We start from the raw sequence: 19,242 nt of genomic DNA on the forward strand, positions 1-19,242 counted from the left end.
GGGCAGGGGGCGGAGCCGGGGCCGGGCAGGAGGCGGGGCCGGGCCGGGCCAGGCAGGGGCGGCTGCTGGTGCAGCGGGGAGGCGGCAGGGGGCAGCAGCTGCTCGCCTCCGCGGCCAGGGTGAGCCGGCCAGCGACGGGGGGCGATCTGGGGCAGGGGGGAGGGGGAGGAGGAGGAGAAGGAGGAGGGAAGGGAAGAAGGCCCGGGAGGAGCTGTTGCCCCAGTAGCCCTGGGCGGGCTGGGAAGGGTTTGCAGTGGGGCAGCCCCCCCGGGGAGGTGCTGTCAGGTTCACACCAGCCGGGGGAGGGGGGTCTTGCGGTGGGGAGAAGGGGCAGCATGTGGCTACAGCAGGGGACCAGGCACTGTCAGCCCAGGGCCCTGGCAGCAGCCCACTGGCCCCTCCGCGGCAGGGGGCATCGAGGGAGCCGTTCGGTGCACTGTGCCGTGCAGGCTTCTCTGGGGCAGGGCCCCTCCTTCCGCCAGGGCTGCTGCTGCCTCGCCCGGGCCTAAGGTCCCACCCACCTCCGGATGAACTCAGTGCCACGGGGGCGTGGTAGCCGTCCCAGGGCCACGGGCGTGCTGTAGGCACCGGCACGGACGTTGATGGGTCTTGCTGCCGCACCCTTGCTTTGGCTCAGACACTGCTGCGGGTCCAGTGGCGCCCCACTGCCACCCAGCTCGGGTCAGCATCCTGAGGCTGCTCCATGGGAGGGATGAGGGGAGATGCCTTCCAGCTATCGCGTGGTGAGTTATCTGACATACCTCCATGGCCACGAGGAGGAGAAAACCAGGGATCTCCTGGGAGGAGCTGGACTTTCCTATTTGTGGGAAGGATGGGTAGAATCCAACAAAGACTTCGGGGCAGACATAATGGAGAAGCTTTAAATGTCCCTCAACTGCAGGTCTTCCACCCCATCCTCAGCCAACTGGCAAAGGCCATAGGGCAGTAGGGGACTCCCAGCCAGCTCTGAGGCCCCATCCTGTGTCCTAACAAATGGTCTCCAAGGCCCAGTGCCACAGACGGCCCAATAGTCCATGAGGTTCCATATCATGTCTCCAAGCCCCATAGCACATATCACCTCAGTGCTCTGTGCCATCTCTAAGCCTCCTCACTACAGAAACTAGTACTGCATCCTCAGATCCAGCTGCAACACAGTTGTGTCCAGCCCAGTTAACACATGGTTTGGCCTTGCAGCATCCATGGTCCCTAAATTGTGGACCCTGTTAACACCTTGTTCAGTCCCTTCTATACCCTGCTTTAACTACATCAGGTGACTATCGTGTCATCACCAGATCCTGTAACATGGGAGATGCTCACAGCACAGATCCAGGAGCTTTCAATGGCCCACAGCTAAGTCTGCTGTCCCCTCCTCCTGAGAGCTTGGGGGCAGAGGTGTCGAAGGCCAATTTGGGGCTCATTTTTCAAGAAGCTGAGTGCCCATAACTCTCGCTGAAGTTAATGCAGGTAGAGGGCTCTACACCCCTTTGCAAATCAGGCTAGTACAGAGCTCATGACAGCAAAGCCACAGGGGTGTCTTTCTTGTACTAGCAATCAAGGAACGGCTGAGTTGAATCAAAGACGGTGGCTGAAGTCTTCAAACTTGGGTGCTTGAAATTATTCACCTATATCCTTATCTCAGCACATAAATAAGAGACCTGATTTCCAGAGGGGCTAAGCACCCACAGAGCCCCATGACTGCCACTGAGTGGTGGGGTGTTGGGCATCTCTGGAAATCAGGCCACTTATTTGGATGCCTCGATAGGGATGTAGGGACCTCACTTGAAACTCCCTCCTCCCCGGCCACCATGTTGTGACTCTTCTCTTTGGATTCCCCACTAATTGGAATTCTGGCCCTGCCATTCAGACCAGGCTGGGTTGCAGTTTCCTTGGGAGAGGGAACTTTCTCCTTGATTAAAGCAGCATTCGAAGAGTCCACGGCAGTGGGGAGGAGGCCACCTGCCTCTGGCAGACACCGCATTACACTACGCCTGGGCTTGCCAAGTCTTTCCGGTTGGAATCCCAGGACATGCCAGTCTGACGTTCCCTGGACATTCCCTGTCCCTGTGCGCCTGAGAGACCTGCGTGCCGAGGAGAGGGCAGATCCTCCGACATCCCCAGTATGTTATCGGCCTTATCCCACTGGGAGATGTCTCCACTCTTCACATAGCACTGATTGGCTCCTGGCCAGATGCTTCAAAACCAACGTGTTCACGAGGCAGAGAGCCAGCCTCAGGGAATCTGTAGTCAAGGCAATAGCTCTGGCAAGCGTAGGCAGGACATGAAGAGCAACTGTGGAATGGGAGGAAGCATAGTCTCAAGGTTAATGGACAGGAGAAGCAGGTTAAAGTCAGGGCACCTGGGTTCCACCTTCCCAGCTCTGCCAGTGACTGCCTGTGTGACACATCACCGCTGTGCCTCAGTTTCCCTATGTGTTAAATGGGGATGATACCTCCCTCGCTTTGGGGTGTCCAAGGTGGTGGCATGGTTTGAGAGTCTGTCTCAGTCCTATCTGCTCTGCAGAGCAAACTGAGTTTATCCATGTGGGAGGACTACTGTGTTATAGATTCTAGACAGAGATTACAGTGTAGACAGGACCATGTCAGTTGGTTATTCTGACCTTAACATGCATGTCAGGAAGGCAAACACAGCGCTAACAGGTCTGAATGGAAATGCCATGTGTCTTCTCAAGCAGATTCAAATGGAGGAGCATGCACCCACCACAGGCACACGGGCATGGCTTATGAGCTCAGACATCCACACAGGGCTGCGTGCAACCTATGGGGAGTTCAACCTGAGGCTCAGGCTCCTTGAAAAGTCTGCATACTCCACAGCCTATGCACCCCGTGGCTTAACACTGTCCAGACCAGCAGGGGTCTCTGTTCTTCTGAGCTCTTTTGATCCTCTCTCATTCGCCAGGCCAGACCATCAGCTGGCGTAAATCCACTCCCATGGGGCTCCACAGATTAATCCCGGCTGAGGCTCATGCTTTGTCAGACCTGATGTGCCTAAAGCACTGTGTGGATGGGACAATAACTGACATTTCAGTGCATGCCTGGACCAAATTCAGTGTCAAACTTAAGATGGGGAAGTGGAAAATGCTGACACTCTGTTATGGAGAAGGAGGGTTCAAGAGTAAAAAGAGAATTATCTTTATACATGTAAACAGCAACAGCTAGGAAACTATTCTAAGAGGAATATATACCTAGGCTTGGAAGAATTTTATTTTTATTTTCTTATCATTTCGACAGATACAATAGATATTTATTTTTAAGCATTTTCTTATTGATTTACATGTTCACAGTTGCATGAAATTCGGGGGGGGGCAAGCCATTATGTATTTAATGACAGTAGGCATTGCGAGTCAAAGTTAAAGCTTTATAACCATTAAAGCACAAATTATCAACAGCACATGTCAACATATACCAAGTGAATATCCTCAAATCAATCTATAAGTTCCCAAGCAGCGTTTTCCTTACTTTGCCTCGCTGTACATTGTGATTACGGTGGATGGAAATATTGTTTCGTCAGTTTGTGTGTGTACAGTGACATCGACCTTTACCAACATGGATCAATAAAAACTAATCCTTCCAAGCTTACATATAGCTATTTCAGATGCCACATTGTTAGCCTGGGAAACTCACTGCTGCAGGGTATGAGGGAGGCAAATGGTTTAGGAGAATACAAAGAAAATAAGGCAGAAGGAGCCTGATTCTCCTTTGCCCTGCTACCATTCGGATCGGCTAGTGCCTTTCAGTCACTTCCCACTAGCGTGAATGAACAGCACTAGAATAGTGATGGCACCTGCAGGCACCGTAGCCAAGATGACCAGACTTTCCGTTCTCATGCTTCAAGGCATGAGCTGTTCTCCAGCTGGGGTCAGGGTTCCCTTTGGGATACAGTATATTGGACCCCTGTCTGGTGCCTTGTGTTTATTTCCCCACCACCACCACCTTTCTTTGAAATATCTGGGAGATGCTGCTGCTAGAGACAGGAGAGCAGACTGGACAAACTGTTGAGCTGCTCTGAACATTACTGGAAACTGACCCTGCAACACAAATGGCAGCCTGCATCAGCCATCACTCCCTCCCTCCAGCTGTCTTCGGGGTATGTTGCAGAGACTGGCTGCTTCTACCAGCAGCTGCCAAGTTTGCATGGTTCTTGCAAACTGTTGCTTTCCTTAACACGCGCACATCTCTGCAACCTTCCCCCAGCTCCTGCAGGGTCACAGGGAACCAAAGGGAAAATGGACAAGACTAGCTGGAGAGATCTCAGCTAGTTCCACCACAGCTTCCAATCTTGTTTGATTTCATAAGGCTGGACCAAGGCTGCAGTCAGATGCCCTTCAGGGAAAGCTCAGGTGGTGTTGGCAATTCAATAGGTTGCACAATTCACCCCATCAGTATCCGACAGCGAATAATTCACAATGAATCGTTTAATCAGAAACTTTGGCTTAATGCCCTGGCCATGAGATTCTCAAATTCATTAGCTAACCACCATGATGTGAAATTTCTTCAGGGAATCGGGCTTGGCCTGCCTATTGCTCACAAATGCCATGCAGCAGCTATTCATAATTTGCACTGCATTGGGTAGTGATCATAATGACATGGGGCCTTGTTTCCCTTCCTTGAGTGGATGATTTATGTAACTGACCAACACCACATAAACGACAAATTTTACCAGTGAATCTACAATGCGCCTTTGGCAAATATTCAAGTTTTATATCCATCTTTTGTGAGCATCTTATTCATTGTGTTACCACCATAGAGCTTAGATCAGGGCCCTCTTGTGCTACAGACACATACTAAGAGAGACTCTCTGCCCCCAAAGCAAAGGGCAGGAGAAAGGAAGTATCACCCCTATTTTAGACACAGAGAGATAAAGTGACTTGCCCAAGGTCACCCAGAAAGTCCATGGCAGTATCAGTATCAAGAGTCTCCTGACTGTAGTGCCTTAAACACAGGTCCAGACGGGTCATCTCCTTGCGCACATGCGAGTAAAGCTTAAGCACTGAAGGACACGAAAAGAAATCACAACGGCGGACAAATGCCAGTGTGCATTGGCATTCAAACAGAAACACGCAGAGAATATTTCCCCCCGATTCACGCAGCTCTAGACCATCTCCGGGATCCCAGTGTGTGTCATTAGGGAGCGCCGCACTGTTACCAGGTGTCGCCTTTCAAAGGAGACATAAACCCAAGCTCCTGCTCTCCTGGGAGCATTCATAATGCAATCGCACTGTTTGCAAGAGCCAAAGCGTCCTGACAGTACATCTCTTCTGCCTTCTTAAAATCCCCTGGCAGTTTCACTGGCACTGGCATTCTCCACTTTCTGCCCTATTCTGCACTGTTGCTATGCTCTGTCAAACAGCCGCTGCCTTCCACATGAGTGGCTGTACTGAAGTAGTGAATAAAACTATCTGTAGGGAGGAACTGTTATCTAGTGGGCCTGGGAAGTGGAACTGGCTTGTTTTCCTGGCTCAGTGGTTCACTCCGTGATCTGGGGCAGGACATTGAAAACGAACCAACCTCTCTATGACAGGTTTCAGAGTAGCAGCCGTGTTAGTCTGTATTTGCAAAAAGAAAAGGAGGATTTGTGGCACCTTAGAGTGGCACCTCACTTCATCGGATGCTGTAGCTCACGAAAGCTTATGCTCAAATAAATTTGTTAGTCTCTAAGGTGCCACAAGTCCTCCTTTTCTTTTTGCAACCTCTCTATGCCTCAGTTTCCTCCTGTAAAACAAAATGGAACTGATACTCCCCCAGCTCCCGGGGTGGGGGTCGAGCTTAGATAATGAACGCCAGGTGGGAAGTGCACCGGGTTGTTTCTATATAGCTGGCCTGGCAGAGTTTGGGTAGCCCTCTGTGCTGCACTGGGGAGATGCACAAACGTGCCAGCCGATTATCTTCGCTGTCTCGCACGGGGCTGGGGGAGCCCAAGCCTGGATCCTCCCTGCAGCACCCAACCCCCACCTCGGCTTAGCCAGGGGAGGAGGGCGAGCCTCTTTGCACAAGTTCCCATCCCTCCTGCCGGCTGCTGCGTAATCCTCTTTGCGGGCGCGGAGGCACCAGATGGCACCGCTAACTGGGTCAAACGAGAAATGGAGCCATAAAGCAAAAGGCGCGGGTGGGGCCGCGGGAGCTGACAAGCCTCTCAGCATCCTGTTCTCGGAAAGCTAGCAGCCATGCTAGGAGCCGTGCAGGCGGCTTTCAAGGGAAAGACGAGGAAGGAGAGCGCAAGGCGGAGAGAACCCAGCCCTCCCAAGAGCACACAGGCATTTCAAAGCGGGGTGGGGGGGGGTCTTTGCAAAGGAATAGGTGGGCATTGGGGAGACCAGACAAGCGCCAGTGAGGAATAACCGAGCTGGCCTGGTGGAGAATCGCTGGCATCCTGCGAAGAGAATAGGTGCCAGGCAGCAACCCTGTTACAGCAAGCCCATGGCTGCCGTGGGAGAATGGGGGTGGTTGGGCTTGGGGGTGCGGGTAGGAATTTGCTGTACTAGAGCCTCGGCCTAGAACCGAAAGGCCCATGTTGCGGGACGGCCCTGGGAGAAGCCAGGGAGTGAGCCGGAGGGGGCTGCAGATATCAGCGAACCCAGCGCGAGAACCTGTCTCCGTTCAACGGACGCTGTAAGAAATTCTGCCCTCGGCCACACCCGCCTGCCTAGGCTATTTATAGTGATTTCTACGGCATGCGGCCACTGAGCAGCTAGCAAATGTTAGGACGCTGGGCTTGCCCACACCCTGGCAGGGAGACCGGTATCGCCCCCGTTTTACAGATGTGGAAACTGAGGCATGGAGGGTCAGGCCAACCCTTTCAGAATGGGCCACTGATTTCGGGTGCCCCACTCGCCTTCTGCAGCCCTCTCCCCCACAGCAATCCTGCATGAGCCAAGGCGGCCCAAAGAGCTCCTCCCTCTTTGCAGAATGTCTATGGTGGAGCCAGGAAGCGGACCCAGGCGTCCTGACTCAGAGTCCCCTTCAGTGGGGCTGTATGGGGGTAGCAGGGCAGAATTTCCTCTCCTGTTGTGCCTAGGGGGCTGTAGTCTGTGTGTGAATCTCGATTGCTGTGAGAGTGGTGCCTGCATAACCCGTGGCCTTAGGTATGAGCTCTACCCTGTGTGGGCCCCGTCCCACACCGCAGGGCAGCGTGACAGCCTGGACTCCTGGCTCCAAGATGGGGCCGGGGGCGAGGGGGTTGCATTTTATTTGAAATCCTCCACAGCTTGGAGATCCCACAGTTAAAAACAGACAAACCGGCAGCAAACCAAATAAACCCCAGTGCCAGCCTTACTCCCCCAGCTGCCAAGTCACTCCCGCTTGGATTTCCACATGGAAACCCCTGGGGTGAGCCAGGGGACCCTGCCAGGTTCATCCCCTGGCTCTCTCCCTGCATCACCCAGGGAACCAGTCACATACGGAGCCCTGGCTGAGGGGCTTCTATGCGATCCCAGGGAGCAAGACACTGGACTCAGCCTCCCCTCCCCATTCTTCTACTCTTCCCAGAAGAAACTGGCTGGAACTCAGTCCCCTCATGAAACCAGAGGGGCGCAACTGGGTTTTAAGTGATTTGCCCAAGGTCATATAGGGAGTGTGTGGCAGAGCTGGGAACGGAGCCCAGCTCTCCTGGCTCCAGCCTCTGCCTTTCCCCATGGTACTAAGTGCACAGGCTTGAAGGACAGGGTTTCCTCCTAAGTGCCATTATTATTTATACCATGTTTGCACCCAGAATTTCCAGGCATGGAGCAGAACCCCATTGTGCTCGGTGCTGTACAAACCACAAAACAAAACGACCGTCCCCTGCCTTGAAGGATTTAGCGCCACTGGGGCGCCGACATAAGATGAGGAATTAACCAGCCTGCCTCCCTCAGAGAGGGAGAGCGTGATGGTCATGGGCGGCCCCTCATTCCAGTTTTTCAGCAGCTTCGCAGGAAGCAAATCCAGAATCTGGAGCTCCAAAAGAGGAAACAACAATAAACCAGGCACCAGGCTGCTCCTGACATGCAGCAACTGCAAACCCACGGCAGGCAATTCCAAAGTGCGTCTCATCCTCCCTGCACAGATTCAACCGAAAGGCATCGGCTTCCAAGAACTGCGCTGGGCTAACGTATTTGCTCTCCCCTTCTCTCGCTGGCAAAACGATAAGCAGATGTGCCTGTTATCACGCTTTCCTAGAAAAGCTTGTGAGAGGCTCTAACCCTCCTGCAGAGGCTCGGGGTTTGCAAGGGGAAAGGCGTGCGAGGCTTGGACACACACACACTCCCCACCCAAGCCCCACAAGGTTGTGAATCCATGGTAGCACCGGTTGTTTGTTTAAGAGGCAACAGGAGCATGTTTGTTGTTTTACAGACACTTGTTCCTAGCCCCAGTTGAGGAAGGCAGCAGGGTTCGAGGTAGGGACCATCTAAGCTACTGCGCCCAAAATTTTTTTTTTTAATAGAACTACCCAGCTGCAAAAACCCACGGCCGGTTACCCCAAATGCAGTCATTCTGCCCACACATCTGGGCCGAGAGGTTACTGACCAGGAAGTTCAGCCCTGTGCAGGGTACATGGGAACAGTGAACCAGGGCTTAAGGGACATGTAGCCTTTGTGCTGGCCCTCTGCACAGGGGTGAATTTCATCCTGCCTTGGGAACGTGGTAGATTCCACACACAGCATGAGTAATACATCCCCCCCGCCGCCCCCCGCCACGCCCACGGGAATAGGAATCACGGCTCAGTTGTGTTTCTAAGCAGGGCTACAGAACTGTCAGGGTTCGAATGCTAGGCTTGTGGAGAAGGGGCTGACGGGGTCTGTGGAACAGGGTGAGCCAGTCCTCCTACCTCCCAAGGACGTTGCACCATGTGCGGGAGAAGCCACCCACCATCCTCCTTGTGGTAGGAACAGCTAAGGCCTCATGGGAGCGGGGAAGGTTTTCCCCGGATGCACCAGTATAACTCTGGCTGTGCCCTGTGGACAGACCAAGACGGGGCTGCAGGAGGAACTGCGTCTGGGAAGGGGAGCAGCAGTTGAGCCTGGTTTTACTTGGGCCTCGCGCAACTAGCAAAATGCTGGAACAAAGAACCACATGCTGCTAGAGAAAGTAGTCTGCCTGTTTCCCTCACGCGTCTCCAGAGAAGCCAGCCAATCAATCCTGTCTGAGGTGAGCTTTAAAACCCCCAGTGGAACAATTGCTGGGGTGTAAAGAGCACCATAGAGCTGAGCTTCAGTGTGTTTTAGCCCCGGCTGCTTCCACCATAGAGATGCCTGGAGATCTAGTCCCCCACTGGGGAAACCCAGGTCAAGATTTTCCCGTAGTGACCAGGGAGTCTGGGTCCACGGCTGGAGACACCTTAAAAGGGGCCTGATTTCCAGGCAGCACCGAGCACCCGCCCTCTGTCAGGCCCCTTTACGGTGTCTCAAGTTGGGCCCGAAAAAAACATCAGTCGCTCTGGAAAAAAAAAAATCTCAGCCCCAGACGTGCATCCGGACTTGGTTATATTAAAGAAATACCATCAAACCCTACCCAAACCAGCCCACCCTCTCCCGCAACAGCCATAATGGAAGCCCTGTCCAAGGGACGTTCGGTGAGGCAAGCAGAAGTCAGTGCAAAGATGTAGCAATGGGAGAACAAACAATAGTACAATGAATTTTTATTACCGGCCCTAGCTAGGGACACCAGAGCCAGAGAGAGACTGAAAAAAACCACGCTTTCTGCCCCCAGCCTGCTTCGATCCCAGCTCCGGAGATCCTGCCTTTCGCTCAGCCCCTCACACTTGTACCTGACCCCGAAGCCATGTTCTGCCACACTCCAGCTGAGCAACACCAGGGGCCCTTCGGAGTCCATCAGTGCTGGCACCAGAGCAGAGTGGGTTGCAGGGAGAGCACCATGTTTTGCCAGGGTCGGAGGGAGAGGTGCGGGGTCTCTCAGAGCACGTATGGGTACTTCAGCAGGTAGTCCTTGAGCCTCCCAGGCAAGGGCAGGGCCGTAACCTGCCGGGTGCTCCTGTTGATAGTGAGCCTGCACAGGTGCTGCAAGGCCGGCACAGAAACATACAGGGGCTTGATCAGTTTCAGGTGGATGGCCGGATCCTTGGACAGGGACGTGATCTCCTGCTCCGATGGCCCCAGCCGCTCAGCTTGCTTCAGGGAGGCCAGGGAGTAGAACTGGACCAAGGCCATGGCATCCTTGAAGCTCTGGAGCTTGGGCTTGGCCAGGACGGACGAGTCCAAGCCGAAGCGCCCGGCACTGTAGCAGATCCGGATGTGGGTGGGCCCAACAGAGGTTTTGACCGACAGGGTTAGCAGGTTGTCTGGGCTGGAACTGTCACGCACCAAGAAGGAGCCTTCCAGGGCAGGGCAGAGAACGCGCCTGGCCTCTGCTGCGGTGAGGGGACCCCAGTACCAACCTGCCCAAGAGAGAAAGCACCGTCACACGCAGGTCAGCCCTGGCACTTCACCCCACAAAGCTGGCCCTGGGGCTCACAGAGAGGGGAAGAGTCAAGGTGGAAGGAGCATGCTGGCTGTCCCATGCAAGAGGTTTCCAGAGGAGCTGGGGGACAAGGGAATAGAAGGGGCAGAGGTATAAGGCCAATGGGTAGGCAGCTGGTGTGCTGTGACCGATGTTTTCATGCTGACCAGTATCACCTCATTGCTTCCTCGTGTTCCCCCCAGCTGTTTGCTTTCTCCACCTGTTGTCTATAGTCTGAGAGCTCTTCAGGGCTCTGAGTGCACTGGGGCCCTGACCTCTAGGGCCGGGGCTACCACAGTTCAAATAACAGAGGCCCATTTCCCTGTCCCCTGGTGCAGATTTCTCCAGCTGCAAAGGCAGCTCTAGGGGTATCCCCGCTGGTGCAAACTGACGCGTGGGGATTTAATGAGAGTAATGAGTTGCCAGATTGACACCCCCGGAGGCTGATGGCCCCTGTTTAACCCAGGGTGAGGCCATACTGCCCAGCCCATGTTTTCTGACCCAGAGGAAAGCTTGTAAGGGTAAGAAGGGAATTCAGGTCTCCATGACCCAGCCAGTTAGTGATCTGTCTGCTGCGGCTACTGACAAGTTGTGTGTGTGCAGTTCTCAGAGCATGACTGAGGTTGCATTAGAAGCCCGAGAGAAGTGCTGAGCACTTGCTCTCTGGAAATCAGACACATTTAAGGAGTCTCAAGACGGACACCCAAAAATCATTAGCTGCTTTGGCTTGTCTCCTGACCCTGAGATCTGGTTGGCTTGAAAGCAAATGGCCAGAACCAAGGGAAGCTATTTCTAGGGATATCTAAGACTTGGCCTGGACAGAGTCCTGGAGAATAGTCTCTAGGGAACAGCCTTGGGCTGGAGAAGGGTGAGGCTAGAGGATCTAATAGCTTTGACCATGTCTAGTGTCTGTGATAATAGGTTTCAGCTTCTTGGACATCCATCCTCCCTTACCAGCTTGCTCCAGGTGGCTTATGGTGCAGTTGCTCTGGGCTGAGTTCACGTCCTCATCATCCCTGGCCTCTTCCCAGCCATCCCGTTCAGACCCATAAGGGTAAACACTCAGAGCCGGCTTCTCCCTGCAGATCACAGCACTGGGGGACTTCATGGTCCAGTGTTCCATTGGCCACGGGGGCTCAGGGAGAGCATCTCAAGGTGCGATCAAGGGGAGGTCGCTCGGGGAAAGGAATGCTGCTGGAATCACTGGGGACATCTCATATGGCTTCTCTACACCTAAAAGGTAACGCAGAAGAGTAAAGAAAGGAGAAACCAGCGCTAGGAGGCCCAACCTGTACAAAGCCACTCGCCCAGGAGCTTGGCATCACCAGAGACCATCACTATTGACACTGCCAGCTGCCGCAGGGCGTTCCTTACCAGACTGCTATGCTGGAGGTAGCAAATCCAATGACGGCGATGAGGAGCAAAAGACAATAGGAAGGGACAAGAGCCAACACGGTGACTGCTGCAGCTTGATAAGAGAATGGGGTAGAGCTAGTCAAAATGATCCAACTTTCAACGAAGGGCTTTTGGGGTCAAAATTTCAATACTCTAAATATGGATTAAATCTGTGAATTTTTCTCCAGGGTTTTTCACCAGCTCTAGATCGTGGGGCGAGATTTTGATATGTTTCAATTACATTTCAGGACTTAGGGGGAGAAAAAAGTAAATGAAAAAAAAAAATAACCTAACTCAAAAAACCATGAAAGTTTATTTCTGTCCAATTCTATGTGTGTGAGGAAATACAGAAGCCGCTTCTGAGTTATATTGGGAAGAGTTCATAACATGGAACCATCGCTGCAGGGGAAGTGGTGGAAACATCCGGGAATGGACAGAGCCCTGGAAACCATATCCTAGGCTGATGGAACCCTGACAGGTTTTTATGTCTGTCTCCTAACATTTCAGATAGACAAGACCAGCTTAAGAATGAGATGGGTAGGATGAAAGCCACCAAGCCCTCCGTCACCATGCTATTTGCCCTGTTTAAATGAAAGGTGGTGAAGGGATAGACCAGATCCTGCCACCCTCACTGAGGTATCAGGTAACAAACCAGATTTCCCTGGGGGCCAGGAGGCTGGTGCCATTAATACGAATCAATAGCTGACTCTAACTTTTGGTGCTCAAGGCTGCAGTGGGTTAAGCAATGGCCATGCTGGTTCACAGCCTTGCTTCGTTAAGCACATTTTGAGCTCCCTTGAGCCCGGGAGGAGAGAAGCCCTGATGAGGGGACCCTAGAAAGAGAGAGAAGCCCCTGGTTCTATCTCATCTAGTCATTAGGGGATACTTCCTCACCCTTTTATGGACAGATTAAGTGAGTTGCCCAAGGTCAGGCTGCAAGTCACTGTTGAAGCCAGGATTAGAACTCAAGAGTCCTGTCACCCAGTCCCTGCTCTAACTACTAGGCCACAATATCTCAAATACCAGCCAAGGCCACTTTGGCAAACACCAGACACTGAGAGATGGCACCATGCTGCCAAGCACCAAGCAGAATGGAGAGGAGCTTGGTTTAAAGAGACAGCAAACTCCTGAGTTTATCTGCTCTGCTCATGCGAAGCGCTCCATCAGCCCCACCGGCACGCGAACTGATGGGTCTTAGTGTTTCAAACCTGATGACCTTTCAGGGCCCTGAATTTAAGCCCTGGAAGTGCCCCTGCAACAGCCCCCTCCTGGTGGAGGTGACAGTCCCTGCCTTCAGGGACGAGTTTATTTCTCCAAACTAAAATAATCCCATATAAATTAGAAGACCAACGAACCAGGTCCTACCACCTGGCCCCTTTCCAGATGATCTGCAGGCTCTCACCTGATCCCCAGCCCCTGACCCATCACCAGGGAGGCAGATAATTAGTCACAAGGGGCTAAGCCCACCTCCCTTAACAGACAATCCCCCTCCCCTCATGACAGAACCCAACTCCCATGGGAAACCAATGGGAATGTGGTGCCTAACTCCCAGTTGTGCCTATGAAAGTCCCCCCCAGAGCAAACTGGGAAGAACAGACAAGGAGGAAGGATATGGTGCAAGAGCACACAGGTGCAGGGAAAGAGCCTGCATACAAGAGAAGGTGAACAAGACAGATGATGCTGGTGGATTTGTGCAGTCCGGCACCAGAGCCACCTGCAGCAGATAGCTACCCGGGCTCTCTCCCCACCTCGAGCTGCTGCAGTGACTCCACCATGCATAGGTCACACAGTGCAGCCGATCCTCCCAGTGCTGGAGCATAAAACAAACACACTGTTTGGCTATTTAAATCCACCTCCCCCTGCACCTTGGCTCCAGCCTCTGTCCAACTGCTGCATTCAACTCCTCCGACAGCAGCTCTCACCTTGGATAACCCTCCAACAAGAGCAAGTCTCTGGGACACTGGCTGCCACCCTGGCCAAGGTGATTAAAGCCTTTGCTTCCCCTCGCCTGCCAGAGCTCCCCCTAGGCCAAGTGAATTAATTCCCCTCTGACAGGACCGGCTCTAGGCACCAGCAAAGCAAGCACGTGCTCGGGGCGGCACAATTCCAGGGGCGGCATTCTGCCCCCCCTTTTTTTTTTTTTGCTTGGGCAGTTGCACTCTCGGAGTTTGGGATGGCAAAGAACCTAGAGCCGGCCCTGCCCTCTAAGCCAGGCACAGGTAGGGGTCAAGCGAGCTCGTTTGGCCAGGCAAGAGCATTTCAGGGGCAGACGGCTGCCAGGAGAGGGCTGCTCTGGAATCCTAATGAGGGTGGATTTATATTGGTCTATATGGAGAGGGATTTGCTGTCTGAGGAATGAACTGACGCTTGGTAAAAGAGACAAATATGGCAGAGATCTGACCCTGGAGGGCGGGGGGAGGATCAGGGGGGTGCAGAGCTGAGGCTCAACTTAGGCAGAGTCCCCCACTTCCCCATGCTGAGATCAAGGGCCAATTCCAACCCCCTTCACCACAGTGGGTTTGTGAGATTTGACTGAAGTTTTCAAACCTAGGGTGTCTAAAATTAGCCTCTTAAATTCACCTAGCCCCACTCGGCCTGATTTGCTGAGCACCCCCAAATTTCACTGAAGTCAATAGGAGCTGCAGGGGCTCGGCACCTCTGCTGCCCAGTACTCTTCCTCTCTCCCACACTGCTTTGCCTATTCAGACATCAAGCTCTCTGGAGCAGAAACTGGTCTCTTATTATGTTTATACAGCACCTTAGGTGCTACTAATCCAAATAGCGATTGTTTCTATTTAGGAGCTTAATGATGAGTTAAAGAGCTTTGCTTTCGGTACCCAGGTCTGAAAACTTCAACCTCTATTCTGATCAGGATTATTTCCACCATCTGAATGCAAGGGTCTCTTCAAAGAGCTAACACCTACATGGATTGCATGAGGAAAAATGTAGCACAGCTCTAACATTTCTCCCCCCCACACGCACCATCTTCAAGAAGCTGTACTAACATCCACTCTTTAATCGACACAACGTCCCTGAAGTCTTTCAGATGGGGAAACTGAGGCAAAGGGAGGGTCACTGATTTGCCCAAGGTCTCACAGAGATAGTCAGTAAGCTGGAAGGAAGAGAAGATTCAAGGACACCATGGCCATGAGGTTTCTATCCCACAGCCCCGGGTAGAACATTAGAGATAACAAGGTTAGAAGGCTTTTATCTAACAGCATGCTGCCTCTCTGGTGGGCATTTTAGAGCACCACAGTTCCAGGCTCTGGGTAAAGGGTGGAACAGTGTTGCCAGTAATTGACAAGGAGGAATTGTCAGAGCTTTGTACAAAACACAATGGTGCAGGTGCCGATCAAGTGTATTCTCCCCAGGCTCTGCTAAAATAACCCCCCACTGCACTAAGGCTCTGGCCCTGCTGGTAAAATCATTTCACCCTCCCTGGCTTGTCATTTACCTCACTCCTTATTATCTGTAAAACCCACCATAGCTGGAAAAATAACCAGTACACTGAGTGCTGGATCCAGAGCCCTCTCCCCAATGAGTGCTGGATCCAGAGGCTTGAGCACCTCTCTCTAATGGGCCCGACACAAACACCACCCAAATTTGGGACAGCCCAGATCTAAACTCCATGCCTTGAGTTCATCGCTGGTTTCTAGCCCCAGTATGATATCTGACCTTCAAACTGACATGGGTCCTGCACCACTCCAGTCCTGATCCCCACCCACGTCTTTGGTCTCTCTTATGCAGGGTCCATTTTTGGCTTAAGCTACTCCTTAAAACACCAGCCTTTCAGTCCCTGAGTGTAGTTTGATTGTTTGTGCAGCCAAAAGAGCACTTTAAAAATAAAATGAGACAATGCTAAATAGAATTGGCAGAGTGTACACCACTGCCTTCTAACTATTCAGTTGCATGCCATAGCCTCTATAGTGTTAACAGCCAGTGGAGAGTCTCCGGCAGCTCATGTAGCAGGGGTCTGAGCACAAGGATCTGAGGTCTGCCCCTGCTGTTCCCATGAACTTGTGTCACTGTAGGCATAGCGATATCTGTGAAGTCCTTGGGGGGCCCAGAGTCTCAGTCACACTGTTTTCAAATACATAAGGCAATCAGGATACAAGGCAACACTGTATTGTTCTGAAGTCTTTACTGGCTGGAGTGGAAAACAACATCTGCTTGGAGGATGGCAGCTCATCCCAGATGCTGGGGCTTGAGGACTGGAATGTAAACACTGAAAACTCACCTTCTCTGGATCATCTCCAAAGGCTATAAAAAAATGAAGTCATCTTGGGGAAAAAGAAAGAAAGAATAGAAGGAAGGAAGGAAGGAAGAAGGATGCCTTGGAAAGTCAGATTCCTCCCTCTCCAGCTGGAAAGTGATCTCCCCAGGACAATAAAACCACAACAGAGCTTGCTGCTTAGTGACACTGACATGCCTGCATCCTAAAGGAGCGCTGAAAAACCGCCAGGACATACATTGCAACATACTTGACAATCATCATCAAACATTAACGGCGAGCTACCGAGCCATGTCCCCAGCCAAATCCCTCCCCTCTCCCTGCATTTTCAAGTGGATACGGTCTCTTTCATTAGCCCGTCTTCAGGAAATGAACTCCCTGCAGGTAGAAGACGCCTGCAGCTGCAATGTCTTCTAGGTTCTAGGCTTTTTTGTTTATTTATTTGAAATCACATCCACCCATTTCCATCACCCCCATGGCAGAGAAGTCGCTGCATTCGGGCGTTTGGTCTACACTGGAAATAACATGGGATAGCCCTCATGAGGTCACACACAGCTTAGCTCAGCACAGGCCAAAGGACTGTCCTGCTTGACAGAGTCCGCGGACCACGGCGAACCAGGACAACACATCCTCCTTCACACTGAGCATTTACAATCATGTTACTCAACACGTGTCCTGACACCACCTCGCTACCCAGCAGAGAAGAGGCTGCGGGGCCCAGTTCACAAGTGGGTGAAAGCACGATTGACTTCAGCGGAGTCTCAGGGGCTGGCACCAAGTCTGAATATGTCCCTGTGACTCCACTCCCTGCCTCGTGGGCCAGCCTAGCCATGTGGGCACAGAATGGGCAATGGCCCATGACCAAGAACGAGAGGTTTTAGAAAGGAGACTCCTCTAGGGTGCTCTTTTGATTTAACCATTGGGAACAGGCTTGCTACATTTCCTCCAAACATTTGTCTCCCTCCCTTACTATAGTCTGTTTTAAGGAGCTTGTGGTCATTTCTTCCTGCGAACCATCACCCTATCCTATGTTTTAAAGCTCTCCCCAGCTCTAAGCCTGCTGCCCCTTCTGTTCACAGGTTCCCTGTTACCATCTCACCATGGCTCCCCAAACCTAAGTCTCTCTGATAGGCAGTTTTACGATCACTGAGAAGACACGTATGACTATTCCCACTAGGATAAAGGTGATGGACGCTCATGGCATAGGGCATAAGCCGATTGTCTGAGGGAGGTCAGGAACTCCACTTATGAATATAGCGCCTGGAACAACTGGTTACATGCATTATTTGCCTTCATGGGAAGCATCAAAGATGGGCTTACCAGTCCTGATGCGCCAGTGGTCTGATCTGGCATGGCAAAGCCTAGGGTGCTGAAAGTCAACAGTAACAGCCAAGGAGCATGGGAGAGAGTGAGAGCAAGATGCCTGTCAATCAAACCCTGAGGCTGCGGCTCCCCCTTGGCAGCTAGGCTGGGGAAGTCTGCAGTCAGCTGTGTCCCACTTTCCTCTCTACCAGTGAGCAGCACTAGAGACCCGGCACAGGGTTATTAACACCAGCTCTCAGGGCAGGCTACACTGCACCTCAGTGGGTTTCTTTGGTCACGCTGGAGAAAAGGACTCGCAAGGGGAGGGGAGAAGTTGCAGGCAACCGACTCACACTGGAATCACGACCCAGACCCCATCTTCTGGGCTCTTCCTGGGCGGGGGGAAGAGAACTGACACCAGCCAGGGAGCCAGGACTCAGCAGAATGCCAAGGAACCAACCCCTCCCTCCCCCATTCCACCTCTCTGCTGTCCAACAGGCTCATGCTTTGAGCCAGGTTTGTGCTCGGGCCACCTCAAATGCCCAGAGCCAAAGAGAGGGGCATGCACCCCTCTGTGCCCCGGCAGGAACAGCGTGGTACTGAGGAGGATTGACGCCCTTACAGAGGCTCCCTGGCACCCTTAGTTTGCCGAGCACCCACACACGGGGGGCGCTGGAACCATCTGTGGGGGTGGGGGGCCTCAGAGCCATTGACCCAAACTGTCAACCCTGCATATGATGGAAACCACTTCAAGTCAGGGGGTGCAGCAGCACCCCTAGTTCCAGCCCCTCTGCCCACCCACAGAACCCACTGCCCACCCTCCCCGGGGGCTGTGCTTCACGGGAATAACTGCTGGAGACTTTGCAGGGCCAGCAGCCCTGGAAAGGATCTCTGCCGCTGACACCCACCCCTCGGATCTCGCTAATCCAGCCGCACACGCTCCTACCCCCCCCACCCCACACGGTGCTGCTGTTTTAGGGGAAGGGGCTGCTAAGTGGCTGGCCCGGGGGGGGAGAGTTTGGTAATAAGTGATCAGTAATTCACTGCCCCTTGTGTGGGAACGAAAGGACCGGGCATTAAAATCCCTGGAGCTGGGGGGGGGGGGACTCTGCTCACAAAACAAAAGAAGAAGCGTTGCAAAAAAGGGGGGTGGGGGCGCAATGCCCAGCTGCTGCGCTCTGTTTGCTGATCCCAGACACAACCCCCTCCCCCAGCATCCCCCCCGCCCCGTGCAAAAGTCATCCCAAGGGGAGGCACGATCCACCCTGCGGAGGGGGTGGGGGGGGAGGAAATCTCCCTGCAAGACCCCTCCGTGTCCTTTATCCAACCCCCAACCCGCCCAGGTGCCGCCCGGCGCAGCACACACCTGGCATCGGCTGCCCGCGCCCGGGGGGCTGGCAGGGGCACGGACCCGGGGGGGGGCGCTCGCCGGCCGGAGCGGTGGGTACCTGTCTCCCGGTCGCCGGGCCGGGGAGGAGCGAGCGCGTCCAGGTGTGACCATCCCGGGGGGGGGGTCACCGGCTGCTGGGGGGGAGACACGCGGGGGGGGGTCCCTCCCCTGCTTGCTCAGCTGGGGGAAGGAATCTGCTGGCAACCCTCCCTCCCCCGTGCTCAATGCACCAGGGGCCGCTGGCTGGCGCCCCCCTGCCCCAAGCCCCGGGCAGGTATCGATGCAAGTGGCACCGCACGGGGGGGGGGGGGCGGCTCGCTGCAGCCTCTTCCCTGGGGGTGGGGCTCCAGACCCCGCCCCGCCAGCTCCGGACAGTGCTTGCCGCGGAGGGGGGCTCCTCCCCGGGGAGCTGGGGGAGGAGTTTCGTGCGGCCACATCCCTGCCCGCTGGAGCTGGGGGGCGCCCGGGTGGGGAGA

General features: G+C 53.6%; 1 protein-coding gene across 2 annotated transcripts; it reads right to left on the reverse strand.

Annotated features, from left to right (window-relative positions):
• Positions 1-8,715: 8,715 nt before the first annotated feature.
• LOC141975566 (suppressor of cytokine signaling 2-like) lies at positions 8,716-18,944 on the reverse strand. 2 transcript variants are annotated; one of them, XM_074936022.1, is made up of 3 exons: positions 18,825-18,944; positions 11,403-11,681; positions 8,716-10,386 (listed from the first exon to the last, which is right to left on the reverse strand). In XM_074936022.1, exons 2-3 carry the CDS (start codon positions 11,569-11,571, stop codon positions 9,905-9,907), a joined length of 651 nt encoding a protein of 216 aa, XP_074792123.1. In that variant the 5' UTR covers positions 11,572-11,681; positions 18,825-18,944; the 3' UTR covers positions 8,716-9,904. The 2 variants fall into 2 exon arrangements, with proteins under 2 accessions (XP_074792123.1, XP_074792124.1); XM_074936023.1 differs by lacking the exon at positions 18,825-18,944 and having other exon boundaries at positions 11,403-11,682.
• Between the last annotated feature and the right edge of the window lie 298 nt (positions 18,945-19,242).

The sequence above is a fragment of the Natator depressus genome, chromosome 21 (assembly GCF_965152275.1).
Source record: "Natator depressus isolate rNatDep1 chromosome 21, rNatDep2.hap1, whole genome shotgun sequence".
NCBI classification, from domain to species: domain Eukaryota; kingdom Metazoa; phylum Chordata; order Testudines; family Cheloniidae; genus Natator; species Natator depressus.

What these genes read in the sequence shown, in the direction of transcription:
- LOC141975566 (XM_074936022.1), bottom strand. Translation starts at nt 11,571, where the DNA reads ATGGAACACTGGACCATGAAGTCCCCCAGTGCTGTGATCTGCAGGGAG. An exon ending in AAGCCACCTGGAGCAAGCTG is followed by an intron (nt 10,387 to 11,402) that starts GTAAGGGAGGAT and finishes TCTCTTGGGCAG; the next exon opens with GTTGGTACTGGGGTCCCCTC.